This window comes from Syngnathus typhle, unplaced genomic scaffold (genome assembly GCF_033458585.1).
Source record: "Syngnathus typhle isolate RoL2023-S1 ecotype Sweden unplaced genomic scaffold, RoL_Styp_1.0 HiC_scaffold_210, whole genome shotgun sequence".
Lineage (NCBI taxonomy): Eukaryota > Metazoa > Chordata > Actinopteri > Syngnathiformes > Syngnathidae > Syngnathus > Syngnathus typhle.
Window position 1 is genome coordinate 46,155 of NW_026872115.1, and position 20,725 is coordinate 66,879.

General features: G+C 42.0%; 3 protein-coding genes across 7 annotated transcripts; 2 read left to right on the forward strand and 1 right to left on the reverse strand.

Annotated features, from left to right (window-relative positions):
• The first annotated feature begins 9,722 nt into the window (after positions 1-9,722).
• On the forward strand, positions 9,723-13,783 carry LOC133148945 (WD repeat domain phosphoinositide-interacting protein 4-like). Of its 4 annotated transcripts, none has more exons than XM_061271768.1 (10): positions 9,723-10,025; positions 10,091-10,195; positions 10,255-10,360; positions 10,443-10,537; positions 10,614-10,693; positions 10,770-10,978; positions 11,069-11,170; positions 11,268-11,413; positions 11,490-11,689; positions 13,668-13,783. In XM_061271768.1, exons 1-9 carry the CDS (start codon positions 9,896-9,898, stop codon positions 11,597-11,599), a joined length of 1,083 nt encoding a protein of 360 aa, XP_061127752.1. In that variant the 5' UTR covers positions 9,723-9,895; the 3' UTR covers positions 11,600-11,689; positions 13,668-13,783. The 4 variants fall into 4 exon arrangements, with proteins under 4 accessions (XP_061127752.1, XP_061127751.1, XP_061127750.1 ...); XM_061271767.1 differs by having other exon boundaries at positions 11,490-11,665; positions 13,665-13,783; XM_061271766.1 differs by having other exon boundaries at positions 13,665-13,782.
• On the reverse strand, positions 11,769-13,354 carry LOC133148946 (EKC/KEOPS complex subunit LAGE3-like). 2 transcript variants are annotated; one of them, XR_009712959.1, is made up of 3 exons: positions 13,167-13,305; positions 12,337-12,580; positions 11,769-12,261 (listed from the first exon to the last, which is right to left on the reverse strand). XR_009712959.1 is itself a non-coding variant. In XM_061271771.1 (3 exons), the coding sequence occupies exons 1-3, from the start codon at positions 13,279-13,281 to the stop codon at positions 12,057-12,059; spliced, it is 378 nt and encodes a 125-aa protein (XP_061127755.1). In that variant the 5' UTR covers positions 13,282-13,354; the 3' UTR covers positions 11,769-12,056. The 2 variants fall into 2 exon arrangements, 1 of the variants encoding a protein (XP_061127755.1); XM_061271771.1 differs by having other exon boundaries at positions 12,337-12,465; positions 13,238-13,354.
• A 565-nt stretch (positions 13,784-14,348) lies between the features above and the next one.
• Positions 14,349-20,420, forward strand: LOC133148947 (cGMP-dependent protein kinase 1-like). The gene is given in 22 exon segments (XM_061271772.1): positions 14,349-14,571; positions 14,675-14,816; positions 15,058-15,124; positions 15,221-15,320; positions 15,386-15,499; positions 15,625-15,730; positions 15,798-15,861; positions 15,947-16,024; positions 16,173-16,267; positions 16,352-16,415; positions 16,763-16,764; positions 16,824-16,858; positions 17,166-17,205; positions 17,277-17,373; positions 17,442-17,581; positions 18,386-18,475; positions 18,606-18,747; positions 18,836-18,999; positions 19,085-19,207; positions 19,525-19,587; positions 19,659-19,725; positions 20,060-20,420. Coding segments are annotated over 22 exon segments (2,115 nt in total). The 3' UTR covers positions 20,159-20,420.
• The last annotated feature ends 305 nt before the right edge of the window (positions 20,421-20,725 follow it).

The following is a 20,725-nucleotide window of genomic DNA, read 5'->3' on the forward strand; positions in this document are numbered from 1 at the left end:
TATTTTAGATCTAAAAATCAACCTATTTTAGACGTCTATTTCTGGTTTATAAATCGTCTATTTTAGGTCTATATATCAACCTATTTTAGATCTAAAAATAAACCTATTTTAAACGTCTACTTTAGGTCTATAAATCAACCTAAGGGTCTATAATTCAACCTAATTTAGGCGTCTATTTTAGGTCTATATATCAACCTTTTTTAGATCTAAAAATCAACCTATTTTAGACGTCTATTTCTGGTCTATAAATCGTCTATTTTAGGTCTATATATCAACCTATTTTAGATCTAAAAATAAACCTATTTTAAACGTCTACTTTAGGTCTATAAATCAACCTAAGGTTCTATAAATCAACCTAATTTAGGCGTCTATTTTAGGTCTATATATCAACCTATTTTAGATCTAAAAATCAACCTATTTTAGACGTCTATTTCTGGTCTATAAATCGTCTATTTTAGGTCTAAATATCAACCTATTTTAGATCTAAAAATCAACCTATTTTAGACGTCTATTTCTGGTCTATTTGAGATCTATAATTAAACCTATTTTAAACGTCTACTTTAGGTCTATAAATCAACCTAAGGGTCTATAAATCAACCTAATTTAGGCGTCTATTTTAGGTCTATATATCAACCTATTTTAGATCTAAAAATCAACCTATTTTAGACGTCTATTTCTGGTCTATAAATCAACCTATTTTAGATCTATAAATAAACCTATTTTAAACGTCTACTTTAGGTCTATAAATCAACCTAAGGGTCTATAAATCAACCTAATTTAGGCGTCTATTTTAGGTCTATATATCAACCTATTTTAGATCTAAAAATCAACCTATTTTAGACGTCTATTTCTGGTCTATAAATCAACCTATTTTAGATCTATTTTAAACGTCTACTTTAGGTCCATAAATCAACCTAAGGGTCTATAAATCAACCTAATTTAGGCGTCTATTTTACGTCTATATATCAACCTATTTTAGATCTAAAAATCAACCTATTTTAGACGTCTATTTCTGGTCTATTTTAGATCTATAATTAAACCTATTTTAAACGTCTACTTTAGGTCTATAAATCAACCTAAGGGTCTATAAATCAACCTAATTTAGGCGTCTATTTTAGGTCTATATATCAACCTATTTTACATCTAAAAATCAACCTATTTTAGACGTCTATTTCTGGTCTATTAATCAACCTATTTTAGATCTATAAATAAACCTATTTTAAACGTCTACGTTAGGTCTATAAATCAACCTAAGGGTCTATAAATCAACCTAATATAGGCGTCTATTTTAGGTCTATATATCAACCTATTTTAAATCTATAAAATCAACCTATTTTAGATCTATAAATAAACCTATTTTAAACGTCTACTTTAGGTCTATAAATCAACCTAAGGGTCTATAAATCAACCTAATTTAGGTGTCCATTTTAGGTCTATATATCAACCTATTTTAGATCTAAAAATCAACCTATTTTAGACGTCTATTTCTGGTCTATTTTAGATCTATAATTAAACCTATTTTAAACGTCTACTTTAGGTCTATTAATCAACCTAAGGGTCTATGAATCAACCTAATTTAGGCGTCTATTTTAGGTCTATATATCAACCTATTTTAGATCTAAAAATCAACCTATTTTAGACGTCTATTTCTGGTCTATAAATCAACCTATTTTAGATCTATTTTAAACGTCTACTTTAGGTCTATAAATCAACCTAAGGGTCTATAAATCAACCTAATTTAGGCGTCTATTTTAGGTCTATATATCAACCTATTTTAGATCTAAAAATCAACCTATTTTAGACGTCTATTTCTGGTCTATTTTAGATCTATAAATAAACCTATTTTAAACGTCTACTTTAGGTCTATAAATCAACCTAAGGGTCTATAAATCAACCTAATTTAGGCGTCTATTTTAGGTCTATATATCAACCTATTTTAGACGTCTATTTCTGGTCTATAAATCAACCTATTTTAGATCTATTTTAAACGTCTACTTTAGGTCTATAAATCAACCTAAGGGTCTATAAATCAACCTAATTTAGGCGTCTATTTTAGGTCTATATATCAACCTATTTTAGATCTAAAAATCAACCTATTTTAGACGTCTATTTCTGGTCTATAAATCAACCTATTTTAGATCTATTTTAAACGTCTACTTTAGGTCTATAAATCAACCTAAGGGTCTATAAATCAACCTAATTTAGGCGTCTATTTTAGGTCTATATATCAACCTATTTTAGATCTAAAAATCATCCTATTTTAGACGTCTATTTCTGGTCTATAAATCAACCTATTTTGGATCTATAAATAAACCTATTTTAAACGTCTACGTTAGGTCTATAAATCAACCTAAGGGTCTATAAATCAACCTAATCTAGGTGTCTATTTTAGGTCTATATATCAACCTATTTTAGATCTAAAAAATCAACCTATTTTAGACGTCTATTTCTGGTCTATAAATCAACCTATTTTAGATCTATTTTAAACGTCTACTTTAGGTCTATAAATCAACCTAAGGGTCTATAAATCAACCTAATTTAGGCGTCTATTTTAGGTCTATATATCAACCTATTTTAGATCTGAAAATCAACCTATTTTAGACGTCTATTTCTGGTCTATAAATCAACCTATTTTAGATCTATTTTAAACGTCTACTTTAGGTCTATAAATCAACCTAAGGGTCTATAAATCAACCTAATTTAGGCGTCTATTTTAGGTCTATATATCGACCTATTTTAGATCTAAAAATCAACCTATTTTAGACGTCTATTTCTGGTCTATAAATCGTCTATTTTAGGTCTATATATCAACCTATTTTAGATCTAAAAATCAACCTATTTTAGACGTCTATTTCTGGTCTATAAATCAACCTATTTTAGATCTATTTTAAACGTCTACTTTAGGTCTATAAATCAACCTAAGGGTCTATAAATCAACCTAATTTAGGCGTTTATTTTAGGTCTATATATCAACCTATTTTAGATCTAAAAATCAACCTATTATAGACGTCTATTTCTGGTCTATAAATCAACCTATTTTAGATCTATAAATAAACCTATTTTAAACGTCTACTTTAGGTCTATAAATCAACCTAAGGGTCTATAAATCAACCTAATTTAGGCGTCTATTTTAGGTCTATATATCAACCTATTTTAGATCTAAAAATCAACCTATTTTAGACGTCTATTTCTGGTCTATTAATCAACCTATTTTAGATCTATAAATAAACCTATTTTAAACGTCTACGTTAGGTCTATAAATCAACCCAAGGGTCTATAAATCAACCTAATCTAGGGGTCTATTTTAGGTCTATATATCAACCTATTTTAGATCTAAAAAAATCAACCTATTTTAGACGTATATTTCTGGTCTATAAATCAACCTATTTTAGATCTATAAATAAACCTATTTTAAACGTCTACTTTAGGTCTATAAATCAACCTAAGGGTCTATAAATCAACCTAATTTAGGTGTCCATTTTAGGTCTATATATCAACCTATTTTAGATCTAAAAATCAACCTATTTTAGACGTCTATTTCTGGTTTAAAAATCAACCTATTTTAGACGTCTAGATTTGGTTTAAAAATCAACCTATTTTAGACGTCTATTTTTGGTTAAAAAAAAATCAACCTATTTTAGACGTCTATTTTTGGTTTAAAAATCAACCTTTTTCAGACGTCTATTTTTGGTTTAAAAATCAACCTATTTTAGACGTCTATTTTTGGTCTATAAATCAACCTATTTTAGATCTATTTTAAACGTCTACTTTAGGTCTATAAATCAACCTAATTTAGGCGTCTATTTTAGGTCTATATATCAACCTATTTTAGATCTAAAAATCAACCTATTTTAGACGTCTATTTCTGGTTTATAAATCGTCTATTTTAGGTCTATATATCAACCTATTTTAGATCTAAAAATAAACCTATTTTAAACGTCTACTTTAGGTCTATAAATCAACCTAAGGGTCTATAATTCAACCTAATTTAGGCGTCTATTTTAGGTCTATATATCAACCTATTTTAGATCTAAAAATCAACCTATTTTAGACGTCTATTTCTGGTCTATAAATCGTCTATTTTAGGTCTATATATCAACCTATTTTAGATCTAAAAATAAACCTATTTTAAACGTCTACTTTAGGTCTATAAATCAACCTAAGGGTCTATAAATCAACCTAATTTAGGCGTCTATTTTAGGTTTATATATCAACCTATTTTAGATCTAAAAATCAACCTATTTTAGACGTCTATTTCTGGTCTATAAATCGTCTATTTTAGGTCTATATATCAACCTATTTTAGATCTAAAAATCAACCTATTTTAGACGTCTATTTCTGGTCTATTTTAGATCTATAATTAAACCTATTTTAAACGTCTACTTTAGGTCTATTAATCAACCTAAGGGTCTATGAATCAACCTAATTTAGGCGTCTATTTTAGGTCTATATATCAACCTATTTTAGATCTAAAAATCAACCTATTTTAGACGTCTATTTCTGGTCTATAAATCAACCTATTTTAGATCTATTTTAAACGTCTACTTTAGGTCTATAAATCAACCTAAGGGTCTATAAATCAACCTAATTTAGGCGTCTATTTTAGGTCTATATATCAACCTATTTTAGATCTAAAAATCAACCTATTTTAGACGTCTATTTCTGGTCTATTTTAGATCTATAAATAAACCTATTTTAAACGTCTACTTTAGGTCTATAAATCAACCTAAGGGTCTATAAATCAACCTAAGTTAGGCGTCTATTTTAGGTCTATATATCAACCTATTTTAGACGTCTATTTCTGGTCTATAAATCAACCTATTTTAGATCTATTTTAAACGTCTACTTTAGGTCTATAAATCAACCTAAGGGTCTATAAATCAACCTAATTTAGGCGTCTATTTTAGGTCTATATATCAACCTATTTTAGATCTAAAAATCAACCTATTTTAGACGTCTATTTCTGGTCTATAAATCAACCTATTTTAGATCTATTTTAAACGTCTACTTTAGGTCTATAAATCAACCTAAGGGTCTATAAATCAACCTAATTTAGGCGTCTATTTTAGGTCTATATATCAACCTATTTTAGATCTAAAAATCATCCTATTTTAGACGTCTATTTCTGGTCTATAAATCAACCTATTTTAGATCTATAAATAAACCTATTTTAAACGTCTACGTTAGGTCTATAAATCAACCTAAGGGTCTATAAATCAACCTAATCTAGGTGTCTATTTTAGGTCTATATATCAACCTATTTTAGATCTAAAAAATCAACCTATTTTAGACGTCTATTTCTGGTCTATAAATCAACCTATTTTAGATCTATTTTAAACGTCTACTTTAGGTCTATAAATCAACCTAAGGGTCTATAAATCAACCTAATTTAGGCGTCTATTTTAGGTCTATATATCAACCTATTTTAGATCTGAAAATCAACCTATTTTAGACGTCTATTTCTGGTCTATAAATCAACCTATTTTAGATCTATTTTAAACGTCTACTTTAGGTCTATAAATCAACCTAATTTAGGCGTCTATTTTAGGTCTATATATCAACCTATTTTAGATCTAAAAATCAACCTATATTAGACGTCTATTTCTGGTCTATAAATCGTCTATTTTAGGTCTATATATCAACCTATTTTAGATCTAAAAATCAACCTATTTTAAACGTCTACTTTAGGCCTATAAATCAACCTAAGGGTCTATAAATCAACCTAATTTAGGCATGTATTTTAGGTCTATATATCAACCTATTTTAGATCTAAAAATCAACCTATTTTAGACGTCTATTTCTGGTCTATAGATCGTCTATTTTAGGTCTATATATCAACCTATTTTAGATTTAAAAATCAACCTATTTTAGACGTCTATTTCTGGTCTATTTGAGATCTATAATTAAAGCTATTTTAAACGTCTACTTTAGGTCTATAAATCAACCTAACTTAGGCGTCTATTTTAGGTCTATATATCAACCTATTTTAGATCTAAAAATCAACCTATTTTAGACGTCTATTTCTGGTCTATAAATCAACCTATTTTAGATCTATTTTAAACGTCTACTTTAGGTCTATACATCAACCTAAGGGTCTATAAATCAACCTAATTTAGGCGTCTATTTTAGGTCTATATATCAACCTATTTTAGATCTAAAAATCAACCTATTTTAGACATCTATTTCTGGTCTATAAATCAACCTATTTTAGATCTATAAATAAACCTATTTTAAACGTCTACGTTAGGTCTATAAATCAACCTAAGGGTCTATAAATCAACCTAATCTAGGCGTCTATTTTAGGTCTATATATCAACCTATTTTAGATCTAAAAAATCAACCTATTTTAGACGTCTATTTCTGGTCTATAAATCGTCTATTTTAGGTCTATATATCAACCTATTTTAGATCTAAAAATAAACCTATTTTAGACATCTATTTGAGATCTATAATTAAACCTATTTTAAACGTCTACTTTAGGTCTATAAATCAACCTAAGGGTCTATAAATCAACCTAATTTAGGCGTCTATTTTAGGTCTATATATCAACCTATTTTAGATCTAAAAATCAACCTATTTTAGACGTCTATTTCTGGTCTATAAATCAACCTATTTTAGATCTATTTTAAACGTCTACTTTAGGTCTATAAATCAACCTAATTTAGGCGTCTATTTCAGGTCTATATATCAACCTATTTTAGATCTAAAAATCAACCTATTTTAGACGTCTATTTCTGGTTTATAAATCGTCTATTTTAGGTCTATATATCAACCTATTTTAGATCTAAAAATAAACCTATTTTAAACGTCTACTTTAGGTCTGTAAATCAACCTAAGGGTCTATAAATCAACCTAATTGAGGCGTCTATTTTAGGTCTATATATCAACCTATTTTAGATCTAAAAATCAACCTATTTTAGACGTCTATTTCTGGTCTATAAATCGTCTATTTTAGGTCTATATATCAACCTATTTTAGATCTAAAAATCAACCTATTTTAGACGTCTATTTCTGGTCTATTTGAGATCTATAATTAAACCTATTTTAAACGTCTACTTTAGGTCTATAAATCAACCTAAGGGTCTATAAATCAACCTAATTTAGGCGTCTATTTTAGGTCTATATATCAACCTATTTTAGATCTAAAAATCAACCTATTTTAGACGTCTATTTCTGGTCTATTTTAGATCTATAAATAAACCTATTTTAAACGTCTACTTTAGGTCTATAAATCAACCTAAGGGTCTATAAATCAACCTAATTTAGGCGTCTATTTTAGGTCTATATATCAACCTATTTTAGATCTAAAAATCAACCTATTTTAGACGTCTGTTTCTGGTCTATAAATCGTCTATTTTAGGTCTATATATCAACCTATTTTAGATCTAAAAATAAACCTATTTTAAACGTCTACTTTAGGTCTATAAATCAACCTAATGGTCTATAAATCAACCTAATTTAGGCGTCTATTTTAGGTCTATATATCAACCTATTTTAGATCTAAAAATCAACCTATTTTAGACGTCTATTTCTGGTCTATTTGAGATCTATAATTAAACCTATTTTAAACGTCTACTTTAGGTCTATAAATCAACCTAAGGGTCTATAAATCAACCTAATTTAGGCGTCTATTTTAGGTCTATATATCAACCTATTTTAGATCTAAAAATCAACCTATTTTAGACGTCTATTTCTGGTCTATAAATCAACCTATTTTAGATCTATAAATAAACCTATTTTAAACGTCTACTTTAGGTCTATAAATCAACCTAAGGGTCTATAAATCAACCTAATTTAGGCGTCTATTTTAGGTCTATATGTCAACCTATTTTAGATCTAAAAATCAACCTATTTTAGACGTCTATTTCTGGTCTATAAATCAACCTATTTTAGATCTATTTTAAACGTCTACTTTAGGTCTATAAATCAACCTAAGGGTCTATAAATCAACCTAATTTAGGCGTCTATTTTACGTCTATATATCAACCTATTTTAGATCTAAAAATCAACCTATTTTAGACGTCTATTTCTGGTCTATTTTAGATCTATAATTAAACCTATTTTAAACGTCTACTTTAGGTCTATAAATCAACCTAAGGGTCTATAAATCAACCTAATTTAGGCGTCTATTTTAGGTCTATATATCAACCTATTTTAGATCTAAAAATCAACCTATTTTAGACGTCTATTTCTGGTCTATTAATCAACCTATTTTAGATCTATAAATAAACCTATTTTAAACGTCTACGTTAGGTCTATAAATCAACCCAATCTAGGGGTCTATTTTAGGTCTATATATCAACCTATTTTAGATCTAAAAAAATCAACCTATTTTAGACGTGTATTTCTGGTCTATAAATCAACCTATTTTAGATCTATAAATAAACCTATTTTAAACGTCTACTTTAGGTCTATAAATCAACCTAAGGGTCTATAAATCAACCTAATTTAGGTGTCCATTTTAGGTCTATATATCAACCTATTTTAGATCTAAAAATCAACCTATTTTAGACGTCTATTTCTGGTTTAAAAATCAACCTATTTTAGACGTCTAGATTTGGTTTAAAAATCAACCTATTTTAGACGTCTATTTTTGGTTTAAAAATCAACCTATTTTAGACGTCTATTTTTTGTTTTAAAATCAACCTTTTTTAGACGTCTATTTTTGGTTTAAAAATCAACCTTTTTCAGACGTCTATTTTTGGTTTAAAAATCAACCTATTTTAGACGTCTATTTTTGGTCTATAAATCAACCTATTTTAGATCTATTTTAAACGTCTACTTTAGGTCTATAAATCAACCTAATTTAGGCGTCTATTTTAGGTCTATATATCAACCTATTTTAGATCTAAAAATCAACCTATTTTAGACGTCTATTTCTGGTTTATAAATCGTCTATTTTAGGTCTATATATCAACCTATTTTAGATCTAAAAATAAACCTATTTTAAACGTCTACTTTAGGTCTATAAATCAACCTAAGGGTCTATAATTCAACCTAATTTAGGCGTCTATTTTAGGTCTATATATCAACCTATTTTAGATCTAAAAATCAACCTATTTTAGACGTCTATTTCTGGTCTATAAATCGTCTATTTTAGGTCTATATATCAACCTATTTTAGATCTAAAAATAAACCTATTTTAAACGTCTACTTTAGGTCTATAAATCAACCTAAGGGTCTATAAATCAACCTAATTTAGGCGTCTATTTTAGGTCTATATATCAACCTATTTTAGATCTAAAAATCAACCTATTTTAGACGTCTATTTCTGGTCTATAAATCAACCTATTTTAGATCTATTTTAAACGTCTACTTTAGGTCTATAAATCAACCTAAGGGTCTATAAATCAACCTAATTTAGGCGTCTATTTTAGGTCTATATATCAACCTATTTTAGATCTAAAAATCAACCTATTTTAGACGTCTATTTCTGGTCTATAAATCGTCTATTTTAGGTCTATATATCAACCTATTTTAGATCTAAAAATAAACCTATTTTAAGCGTCTACTTTAGGTCTATAAATCAACCTAAGGGTCTATAAATCAACCTAATTTAGGCGTCTATTTTAGGTCTTATATATCAACCTATTTTAGATCTAAAAATCAACCTATTTTAGACGTCTATTTCTGGTCTATAAATCGTAACGCGCTTCCAGCCAGTCTTTGCAGGCACGAGCAATGTTTCAAATAAAATTTGATCAACATGCGACGGGCATTTTTTGCCAGATCGCTCCAAAATCGTTTGCAGTGTGCCCCCTACTCGTCCATCCGCAGAACAGGTATCGCTGTAGCCTAGCCCGGCTGTCTTTGGGCAAGGACTGGAAACCAAGTAGACAACGGGCCATTCCCACAGACTGACAATTTAGGCCGAGAGTCCTGAACGCCACACGCCATGTTGAAAATGCATGACCGGATTGGAGATGTGACAGTCGTTGCTTTGCTTTTAGGTTGTTTCTGCTGCTCCATGGAGTCTGGTGTGCGCATTTACAATGTGGAGCCTTTGATGGAGAAGGGCCACTTGGGTGAGCGTCTTGCTGCTCGGCGCTGGCCGGGCGCCTGCTAACATGGCCCGCCGTCTGCTTTGCAGATCACGAGCAGGTGGGCAGCGTGGCGTCGTGCTCCATGCTGCATCGCTCCAACCTGCTGGCCGTGGTCGGGGGCGGAGTCAGCCCCAAGTTCTCTGAGATATCCGGTGGGTGCCTTTTGAATTGGGCGAGCACGACCATGAAGCCAACCGGTGTGACTTTTCAGTGCTGATCTGGGATGACGCGTGCGATTCCCGAGACGCCAAAGACAAGCTGGTCCTGGAGTTCACCTTCACCAAGCCGGTGCTGGCGGTCCGGATGCGACACGACAAGTGAGTGGCGGCGGCTCGCTAAACTGGCCGAGAGGAGCGCAAACGTTGAAAGCAAACAAATTGGCGGGCTGCCTCCTCCCAGGATCGTCATGGTGTTGAAGAACAGGATCTATGTGTACAGCTTACCCGACAAGCCGCTCAAGCTCTTTGAGTTTGATACGCGCGACAACCCCAAAGGTGAGCGAGTGAGCCAGCGAGCGCTCGGCCAGTCAGTCGCGCGGCTTCCTTTTATTAGCGTCTGCTTTTCCACCAGGTCTGTGCGACTTGTGTCCGAGTCTGGACAAGCAGCTGCTGGTTTTCCCGGGACACAAATGTGGAAGTCTGCAGCTGGCGGTAAATTGCCCCTCACACTTCCAAGCGTACGCGGGAGAGCCTGCGTCGCCGTCATTAGTCCGCTCCCGCCCTCCAGGACCTGTCCAACAGCAAGCCCGGGACGTCGTCGGCGCCGTTCACCATCAACGCGCACCAGAGCGAGATCGCCTGCCTGGCGCTCAACCAGCCGGGAAGCGTGGCCGCCTCGGCCTCTCGCAAGGGGACGCTCATACGCCTCTTTGACACCAGCAGCCGCGACAAACTGGTGGAGCTGCGGCGAGGCACCGACCCCGCCACGCTCTACTGGTAAGCGTGCCCCCCCCCCTTATTATTATTATTTTTTTGAATTGTCGGTTTGCTCACCGCTGACCATGTCCCCTCCCCGCACCTGCACAGCCTCAACTTCAGTCACGACTCGTCCTTCTTGTGCGCATCCAGTGACAAAGGGACGGTCCACATCTTCGCCCTGAAAGACACCAAACTTAACCGCCGCTCCGCGTAAGACCGCCGCTCCGCGTAAGGCCGCCGCTCCGCGTAAGGCCGCCGCCCCGCTCCCTCGCCCACTCCCTCTTCAACGTGCGTGTGCGCCTGCCAGGTTGGCGCGCGTGGGCAAGGTGGGCCCCGTCATCGGCCAGTACGTGGACAGCCAGTGGTCGCTGGCCAGCTTCACCGTGCCCGCCGAGTGCGCCTGCATCTGCGCCTTCGGGAAGAACACATCCAAGAACGTCAACTCCGTCATCGGTCCGAGGGAGGGGTCGTCGTTTGCTGCGCACCGGCCACATTTCGCCTCTAACATTTCCTTTGCTCTCTATGGCAGCCATCTGCGTGGACGGCACCTTCCACAAGTACGTCTTCACGCCCGACGGAAACTGCAACCGAGAAGCCTTTGACGTCTACTTGGACATTTGCAACGACGACGACTTTTGATCCAGGACGGAAGGAAACGGGGAAGGACCCAAGGAAGAAACGGCAGGACACTTCAAGTGAAGCCAGGTGTCACCTTTTGCGGTTCGGCAGGTCCATCACACCCCTGCGATTTCATTTGTACTTTGACACAAACTGAACAAAGGAAGCAAACCAGAAAAAAAAAGAAAAAGGCAGGCGACTTCTGTTTTTATTCAAAGCAAAATGATACGTACATTTACACATGAAGCACACGTGAGATCAGGGGAAAAACATTTAAATAAGAACCAAAAATACCCTGCCCCAACGCAGACGAGCACAATGGTCAGAGCAAAACCAACGGAGCGCTGGCTTGGCTGCCTTGCGTCTACAGCAGCTCGTGGCGACATTTTGGGCAATAGCTGACGCCAGTAATCAAGCGCGCGATGAAATCAACTTAGGAAAAAAAAGGATAAACATGCTTAACGCTAAAAACTTTAAATCAAGAACGCAGCATCGGCTCGCTGAAGTTTTCCATGAAGGCGGGCCCTCGCGTGTCCATCGAAGGTGGACGACCAAGAACGCTGTGAGGATCCTGTCCGACGTCGGCGGGAAAGGCACGCATGGTCTCCAAGACCAGGTCGAGGTGCTCCAGGAAGGAGTTGACGGATACGCGAAGGACGCGAGCTTGCTCTGCACGCCACTTCCTGAAAAGGTCACAAGAGGTCACTGGCGGGTGGGCGTGCGGGCGACGGCAGCGGGGCCGGGCGAAGGCTCCTCACGCGCTGAGCACACTCCCGGCGAGCGTCAGCCGCTTGCGGACGCCTCCTCGCCGGGGCTCGCGGTCGGGACTCAGCGAGCGCAGAGCCACAGCAGCCTGGCGCGCCGACTGGAAGGGAACTTGCAGCGAGCTAGAAAAGGGGAGGGTCAAGGAAACGTGTGCGAGTGACTCGACGTCAGCGCTCAGGAAAGAAGCCAAGCTCGCTCGCGGAGAATCAGGCCCAGAGACGTCGGAGACGCGATAACCTTCATTGACTTCATTGACTTCATTGAGAGGTAGAAAGCAGAGGGAAGAATCCCTTGTCAGCTCCTTCACTTCCCGGACGTTGAAGGGATGCTACCAAGCATCACCTTTCAGACTTTAAACACTGCGTCAATACTTCGCTTGAAACTTTCCTCTGACTGGGCTGTGATACATGATTCGGGTAGGCGGTTCCAGCTATTAACTACACGGGTAGAGAGAGTGGCGTCACCATGGATGCGTAACCTCCTCGGTTTGTATAGCTTCAAACTGTGACCACGTGTCGATGTATCATTATTTAAGATGAAATACTCCCTCAGGTCTTCACCAAGTTCGCCTCGGAGAATGCGCCGGGTATATATCAGATCTCCTCGGTGACGACGGTAGGCCAGAGAGAAGAGATTCAGCTGTTCCAGTCGATCTTCGTAGGAAAGCTGGTGAAGTTTTGCAACTGTTTTCGTACCGCGACGTTGAACTCGCTCCAGCATATCGGATTCGTACTTGGTCAATGGGAATACTGCAGGCAGTCCGTACTCAAGAATGGGACGCACGTGAGAGATAAACAGGGGTCTGAAAATCGCAGGTCAAAACCTTATTGCTAGTTTGGCTGAAACTGCAAAGAGAACTCTCGACGCTTCAACATCACTGCAATCCAAGGATACAATTCCAATTGGCTCGCTTGCTCGCCGCTCTCGGGCGCCGCCATGTTATTTGTCTGCGGAAGCCTTCTTCGTCCGAGTAATCGGAGCACACTCGTTGCTCGCCCTCCCGCGCGGCCGCCCCCTAGCGGTAGAGCAGACAGCGCACAAAAGTCGACCATCGGGTTCGGAGGATATTTATTTCTTCTGCGCGGTTGAGTGACCGACCACAAATGTATGTACTATGAAGTTGTGTGAGCTTGTGGCGGACCTCAGTCCCAGGCCTATAGTTCGGGGTGGGTTGATATGTTTATCCTTTGCCAAATCATACACGCTTTGTATCTTTGATGACTTCTGACACAAGCTAAATGTTTCGCTCACAGTTCTTCGGTTTCTTCAACGCAAAGATTTGTGGCAGATTCTTTGCTCTTTTTTTTCTCTTTTTTCTGAGGAGGAGCTGTCAAAGTCACCTGTGCGCATGCACGTGTGAGTAGCTCATCCGAGGACGCGCCGACAGAACATTCTTCCAAATCCTCATTCCAGAAGCGTGCTGAAGTCACAACAAGGAGGTAAGGCAGGCGTTTGTTTCGTCCTCTTTAAAAAAACTTTTTTTTTTTTTACTTAGTCCTCTTTGAAAGTGAAACCCAACAACCAACACATGGTCAAAGGACTCTGTGAACGATAGAGGGAGGACAAAAGGAGACAATGACTCAGAGGGGGAAAACCATCTCAAGACCCCAAAAAGTTGCCAAGTATACATAGATGTTCGTAAGCCAAGGTTTCACTGTACTTGGGTTGGTCCAATTTAGAACCAAACTGGGCTGTTTTTAAGCCGGAATTGGTCAGGCTGAATGAAAACCAACAGACAGAGCATTGAAGCGTCTTTGGATCCTTGAAAAACACTATATGAATTGAATGCATTATTATTATTTTTGCGCCTACACTAAGTTGTTTTATTCCGAGCCACACTTAAGCTCTCCTCATCAGCTCCTTTGTATGGAAACCGTGGATTGACCTGTGCAACCACGTCTGCGCGCGTCTGACTGCACACGAGTCTCTTCCTTGTAGGGCACGGGCACTAGGCTGATGGCGGCAACAAAGAGTCTCTTTCTTGTAGGGCACGAGCACTCGGCTGATGGCGGCAACAAAGAGAGGCGGCGGCATGCTGCGTGACCTGCAGGTGGCGTTGCAGCGGAAGATTGAGGAGCTGACGGAGCGAGACGCGCTGATTGAGGAGCTGGAGTCAGAACTGGATGCCAAAGATCTCCTGATTGGCCATTTGCGGGCCGAGCTGGACCGTCATCGTAGTTTGATGCCGGGCACCGACGATACTGCCGCTGCACAGACACCCGACGCAGGTGTGACAAAACGTTCTCCTGAGTCACTGAACTGTTGAGGTCCGCCCGGGCGGAGGTTATGTTTTTTTTTAACATTTTCTTCACCTTTTTTTGTTGCATCCAGCAGGTGGCGCTCCAGCAATGCCAGCACCGTCACTCGATGAGCCTCAGCGCACCAAGAGACAGGCCATATCGGCAGAACCCAGCGCTCTGGATCCTGCCCGACTCACCGACGTCACGCTCACCAGCTACTGCAAGAGCAAAGAGTGAACTTATGTTATTTTTGTTCTGTGTTTTGCAGACTCTTTTCAATCGTTACATCTGCGGTTCGGACCATTCCTTTCCGCTGTGAAAAAAAAAAAGAGCCGTGAGGAGTGTGTGTTGCGCAGAGGCGACGCTTCCTACCTCAAGCCGAGGCTGCCTCTCGGTCGGGGTCGTGGGAGACCGAGAAGGCCGGCCCTGAGAAAGGTGCCTGCCCCATTGGAGCCAGGGTGTGTTTGCGTGCAGGTCCAGCGAGCTGATCCAGAGAGCGCTGATGGACAATGACTTCATGAAGCATCTGGAACATGGACAGGTGAGAAGACCCCAACCCCCCCCCCACCACACCTCCACCCTCACCCCCCACTTGGCGTCTGTTTTGCTCACGCTTTGACGTCCGCCCCGTTTCCAGATCCTCACCATCTTGGACTGCATGCGGCCCACCAGCCTGGACAAAGGCTGCTGCGTCATCCAGGAGGGCGACGACGGATCTAGCGTCTTTGTTCTGGAGGGTGGGTCACTGCAGCTTTTGCTTCCGAGCCACGGCTCCCGTTTTCCCTTTTGCGTCCGTCCACAGAGGGCATGGTGGAGGTGAGCAAAGAAGGCAAAAAGCTGTGCACCATCGGCCCCGGCAAAGTCTTTGGCGAGCTCGCCATCTTGTACAACTGCACGCGCACGGCTACAGTGACGGGTACACCACAGTGCACACGACAGCGCCCCCTGAAGCTAGGACCGGAGTCCAGGCGTCATCTTCCAGCGTGTGTGTGTGCGTGTGCGTGCGTGCGTGTGCGCGCATGCACATGTGCGTGTGTGCAGCTCTGACCGACATCAAGTTGTGGGCCATTGATCGCCAGGGCTTTCAGACCATTATGATGAGGACCGGCCTCATCAAGCATTCCCAGTACACGGACTTCCTGCGCAGGTAACCTTGACGTCGTGACATGGCAGCAGCCTGACGTCCAAATGACGTGGCGTCTCCCTGTCGCTAGCGTTCCGTCCTTCCAGGCCCTTCCAGAGGACGTTCTCAGCAAGCTGGCTGATGTTCTGGAGGAGGTGAGTCCAGACCCGCCTGCACGTGTCACTCTCTGGTCATCTGACCCCCCGTGTGTGTGTGTGTGTGTGTGTCTGCGCACATCAGACTCACTATAGCAATGGCGACTACATCATCCGGCAGGGCGCCACGGGAGACACCTTCTTCATTATCAGTGAAGGGCAGGTGAGCTTTTCTACTCGTTCCGTGCCTGCCCGTAAGGTGCGCTGCCAAAGTGGATTGGGCAAAGTCTGCTCACTTTTACTTTGCACGGCCTCACAAGGTATGACTTTTGGCTTCCTTCGTGCAAAATCTCACTTGTGAGCATGTGCAGGTGACGGTGTGGCAGCAGACCGCCCCCAGTGGTCAGCAGGTGCCGGTGAAGACGCTGTTCTAAGGCGACTGGTTTGGCGAGCAAGCGCTGAAAGGGTGAAAGCGCGCTACGCCGTTCACGTCGCCGTCGCCCGTGCCTTCCCGCCATCCATTTAACGTGCTGCCTTTCCTGTCTCGTAGGGAAGATGTGCGTACGGCCAGCGTGACAGCAGAGGGCGCCGTCACCTGTCTGGTGGTAGACAGAGTGAGCATTGGTGGTTTGGTTTGAAGCCGGGGTGGCCAGGGCTGGGAATCCGAGATGAACATTTCCCTCCAGCTGTCATTATTCCCCTCTTCCAGACAGGCAATGCAAAGGCTACAACCCCCCCCCTCCCCCTCCCACGTTCCATCCTTTCACATCAGACAAGGCAAACATCGTGCATGGCTGAGTAGTCATTGTTTATCCCAGCAGCCACTGTCATGCCTTCACGGAAGCAAATGCGGCAGAAACTTGCAGAAACTTGCTCGACACAAAGCAAAATCAAAAGAATATTTAGAGTCCTAAAAAACAGAGTCTTTGGCGTCCTTGTGTGTTTTCCACATCCTCTGAAGGAGTGAGGCCGCTCCTCAGTCGGGTTCATGCTGCCTCACGGCACTCTCCTTTGTTCCGCAGGTCCTTCAAGCAGCTGATCGGCGGCTTAGAGCAGTGCTTCTCAAATAGTGGGGCGCGCCCCCCTTGGGGGGCGCGGTGCTATTCCTGGGGGGGCGCGTGTGACCCTGGGGAACAGGCTTTTTTTTTGGCAGTACTAGAATAAAGTGTAATTGCGCGTTTACTACAGCAGGGGGCAGTGGCGCTCTCATTGTTACTTCTGTCACGTTTGCGACAGTGCAACATTTTACGACTTACAAGACAAGTTAGGATAGTCACGGTGGGGAGGGGGGGGCGCGAATAGTTTTCTTCTTGCTAGGGGGGGGCGTAACAGAAAATAATTGAGAAGCACTGGCTTAGAGGAAGTGGACCGCCAGCAGGGAGACGACGAGCACGTCAAAGCCAAGTAAGTGGTGTACATCGCCGACGAACTCTCTATTGACGTCGAGGCAACGATGCACTAACGCACGTGCGCAGGTGCCCGGCTGAGGACGACTTCTTCTCCGGCGTGACGCTCGACGACCTTGCCGTGGTCTGCACCTTGGGCATGGGTGGCTTCAGCCGCGTGGAGCTGGTGGGTGGGTCCCCGCGCCGGCGGCCGTGGTGCCGACGCGTGGTGAGGTGTGGCCGCGTCGCCTTCAGGTGCAGCTCAAGAGAGACGCCGGGCGCTCCTTCGCCCTCAAAGTGTTGAAGAAGCGCCACATTCTGGACACCAGGCAGCAGGAGCACATCCTGTCGGAACGCCGCATCATGATGGAAGTCAACAGCCCCTTCATCATCAGGTCACTGTTTAGTCCCTCCGTTCATGTCCAAAGCAGGCAAAGTACAAGTCCAGCTCGTGGGGTGCCAAACGCAGGTTTGAGGTGCCCGCGTGCCAGCGGCCTCAAGCCCATTGTTTCTTTTCCCCTCATAAGTAGGGGTGTAAATCGCGGGTTTTGTCACGATACGATATATCGATACAAAGAACCACGATACGATATTTGCCGATATCTTAAAGCCTGCTGTGATTCATTCACGATACATCACGGTATAGTGCTCTACGATCGATATAGAACAATATCCTGATTTATAACAATTCATATCTTAAAGCCTGCTGTGATTCATTCACGATACATCACGATATAGTGCTCTACGATAAATATAGAACAATATCCTGATTTATAACAATTCATACGCAAAATCAACAAGGTACTGCAAACTCTTTATTTAGGAAATTACAAAGTGCTTCCAAATGAATGACTTGAAGCCCAAAGGGGAACGAATGTCCTTGTCTTCTTGGACACTAGCCATAGCACCAGCCCAGGAGCCGCGTAGTTGTCGGCTCCCCTTTCACGTGCCTGCTCTGCTCACAACACAACACGCCGCGCGCTGCTCCCGGAAAGAGGAAGCAAGCAACAATGAACTGGATTTCAAAATAAAGTCGCGTCTAATGTCTGAGGTCAAAAACGGGCGGTATAGATCGATGTTTACGTTTAGCATCGATGCCAACAAATCGTAGAGCATTATATCGATGCATCGTCACACCCCTACTCATAAGTGGCCGCCGCCAGCTGTTCTGAAGCACAGTAATGCGTCCCTGTCCGCAGGTTGTACCGCACCTTCCGGGACCCCAAATACTTGTATATGCTGCTAGAGGTTTGTCTTGGCGGAGAGCTGTGGACGCTCTTAAGAGACAGGTGGGTGTCGGGTCGGGATGAGCACGTTGTCGCTGTGTGCGAAGGCACCGCCGGCCGCGTTCTTTGAAAGTCACAAAGATGGGCCCAAACGCCGACGTCGCAAGCGTGCTGTCCCTTTCTGTGCCACCAGGGGCTCCTTTGACGACGGGACCACAAGATTCTACACGGCGTGCGTTATCGAGGCTCTGGCGGAGCTCCACTGTAAAGGGATCATCTACCGAGACCTCAAGCCGGAGAATATCATCCTTGACCACAGAGGCTACGCCAAGTTGGTGAGTCTTCAAGGCGCTCGTCAACAGCGGCGGCGTGACGCTAACGGAGGGCGCGGCGCGGGCGTGCGTGCGTGCGTCCGGCCGCTAGGTGGATTTTGGCTTCGCTAAGAAGGTGGGCTTGGGGAAGAAGACCTGGACCTTCTGCGGGACCCCCGAGTACGTGGCCCCCGAGATCATCCTCAACAAAGGTCACGACAGCTCGGCCGACTGCTGGTCCCTGGGGATCCTGGTCTTTGAGCTTCTCAGCGGAAGGTAGGTGGGCGGGCGGTCTTGTGCGCATTGGCGTGATCGTGCGGGCTTCGGCAGCGCGTTGATCCCTTCCCGGTCGGTCCCGCAGTCCGCCGTTTTCCGGCTCGGACCCCATGAAGACGTACAACATCATCTTGAGGGGGATCGACATGGTGGAATTCCCCAAAAAGATCACCAAGAGTGCCGCAAACCTCATCAAGAGACTCTGCAGGTTGTGGCCCAGCAAAGGCTACCAAGTATTTGCCCTTCTTAGTTAAGAGAGGTGGGGTCGCAAGAGGGCCAGTTTGCGCAGCGGCCCCAAATTGTGCGCTCACAGAAGGCACACTTAGGGCGCTCTTCTCGCCCGCCGCGCTCCGTTTGGATTGACGTCCAATTGCTCATCGGGGCGCCAGTTGGTGTCGACTGCGGCTCGTTCACAGTCGGCTCACGTCAGAGCTGTTTGGGCGAGAAGGGAGCAGACGTAGAGGAGATGATAGAATTCGAGTGCTGAATATGGCCGTCGTAAGCAAGCGCGTGTGTGTGTGTCAGGGACAACCCCTCGGAACGTCTCGGGAACCAGAAGAACGGCGTAAAGGACATTCAGAAGCACAAGTGAGTAACATAACGTGCAGGCCGGCGGTCGTCCGCGCCCTCATTGTCCCTCCTCTTCTTCCTGCAATCAGGTGGTTCGAGGGCTTCAACTGGGATGGCCTCCGCCAGGGAACCTTGGACTGTCCCTTTATGCCAAGGGTGAGTTGGCGCCCCTTTAGAGGCACCTCGGTTGCGTGGGCTGGAAGCGCTTTGCCGTCTGCAGGGCTCGCCACGGTAGCCCCAGCCAAGATTGCACGTGAGCTCCGAGAGGCAGTCAGCTCGAAGAATATGACGCGACAGCCAAATCTTTGATCCATCGGAGGGCTTTGTGCATTTTGCTGCTGCTTGCAGAAAAATGATGTCACGGTTGTTCAGTTAACCCAATCACAGCTGAGCAACTGTGACGTCGTCAAAGACGCGGCATGCCGAGCGTGACAAACCGCCCGCCGCTGAAGGTGTTTTGCTCTGCGGCGCTGTACGCTTTTGCCATCAGGTGGACGGCCCGTTGGACAACAGCAACTTTGATGACTTCCCCCTGGACACCGAGGGCCCTCCCCCTGATGACGAGTCAGGCTGGGACCTGGAGTTCTGAAACAGCTTGGCCAGGTCAGAGGCTCAATGGAGAACGCACAAGGTCCATAACTACAAAGAAATGTTTAATATTTCAATGTTCATTTGTGTTAACAACCCACTCTTTCATTTCAACCGCGTGTATAGACATATGTTCTGTTACATCAACATACATTTTTTTTAAGCTGGTCTACTGATTGCTAACTACAGTGTTTTCCGTCGCTCAGGAGTACAAGTCGCAACAACAGCCATAAAATGCATAATAAAAAAGAAAAAAAACGTAAGTCGCATGTTTGGCGGAACTTAATTCGATAAAATCCAACATCAAGAACAGACACGAATAGGCAACAACAGCCTAAACGATACGCATACGGTATTGTAACGTTACATAAACACAAACGAGGAACTGACGTAAAATTAACAGTTATTCAAATAAATATAACATAAATAACACGTTGATCAAAACATCCGCGTCACTCCAAATCATTAAATGCATCGAAATCTTCGGCCTCCGCCGCTGTCGACTCAGGGAGTATATGTGGCGCTGACGTCGGACTCAGTATCAGTTGCAGCTATTCCACCCTCGCCT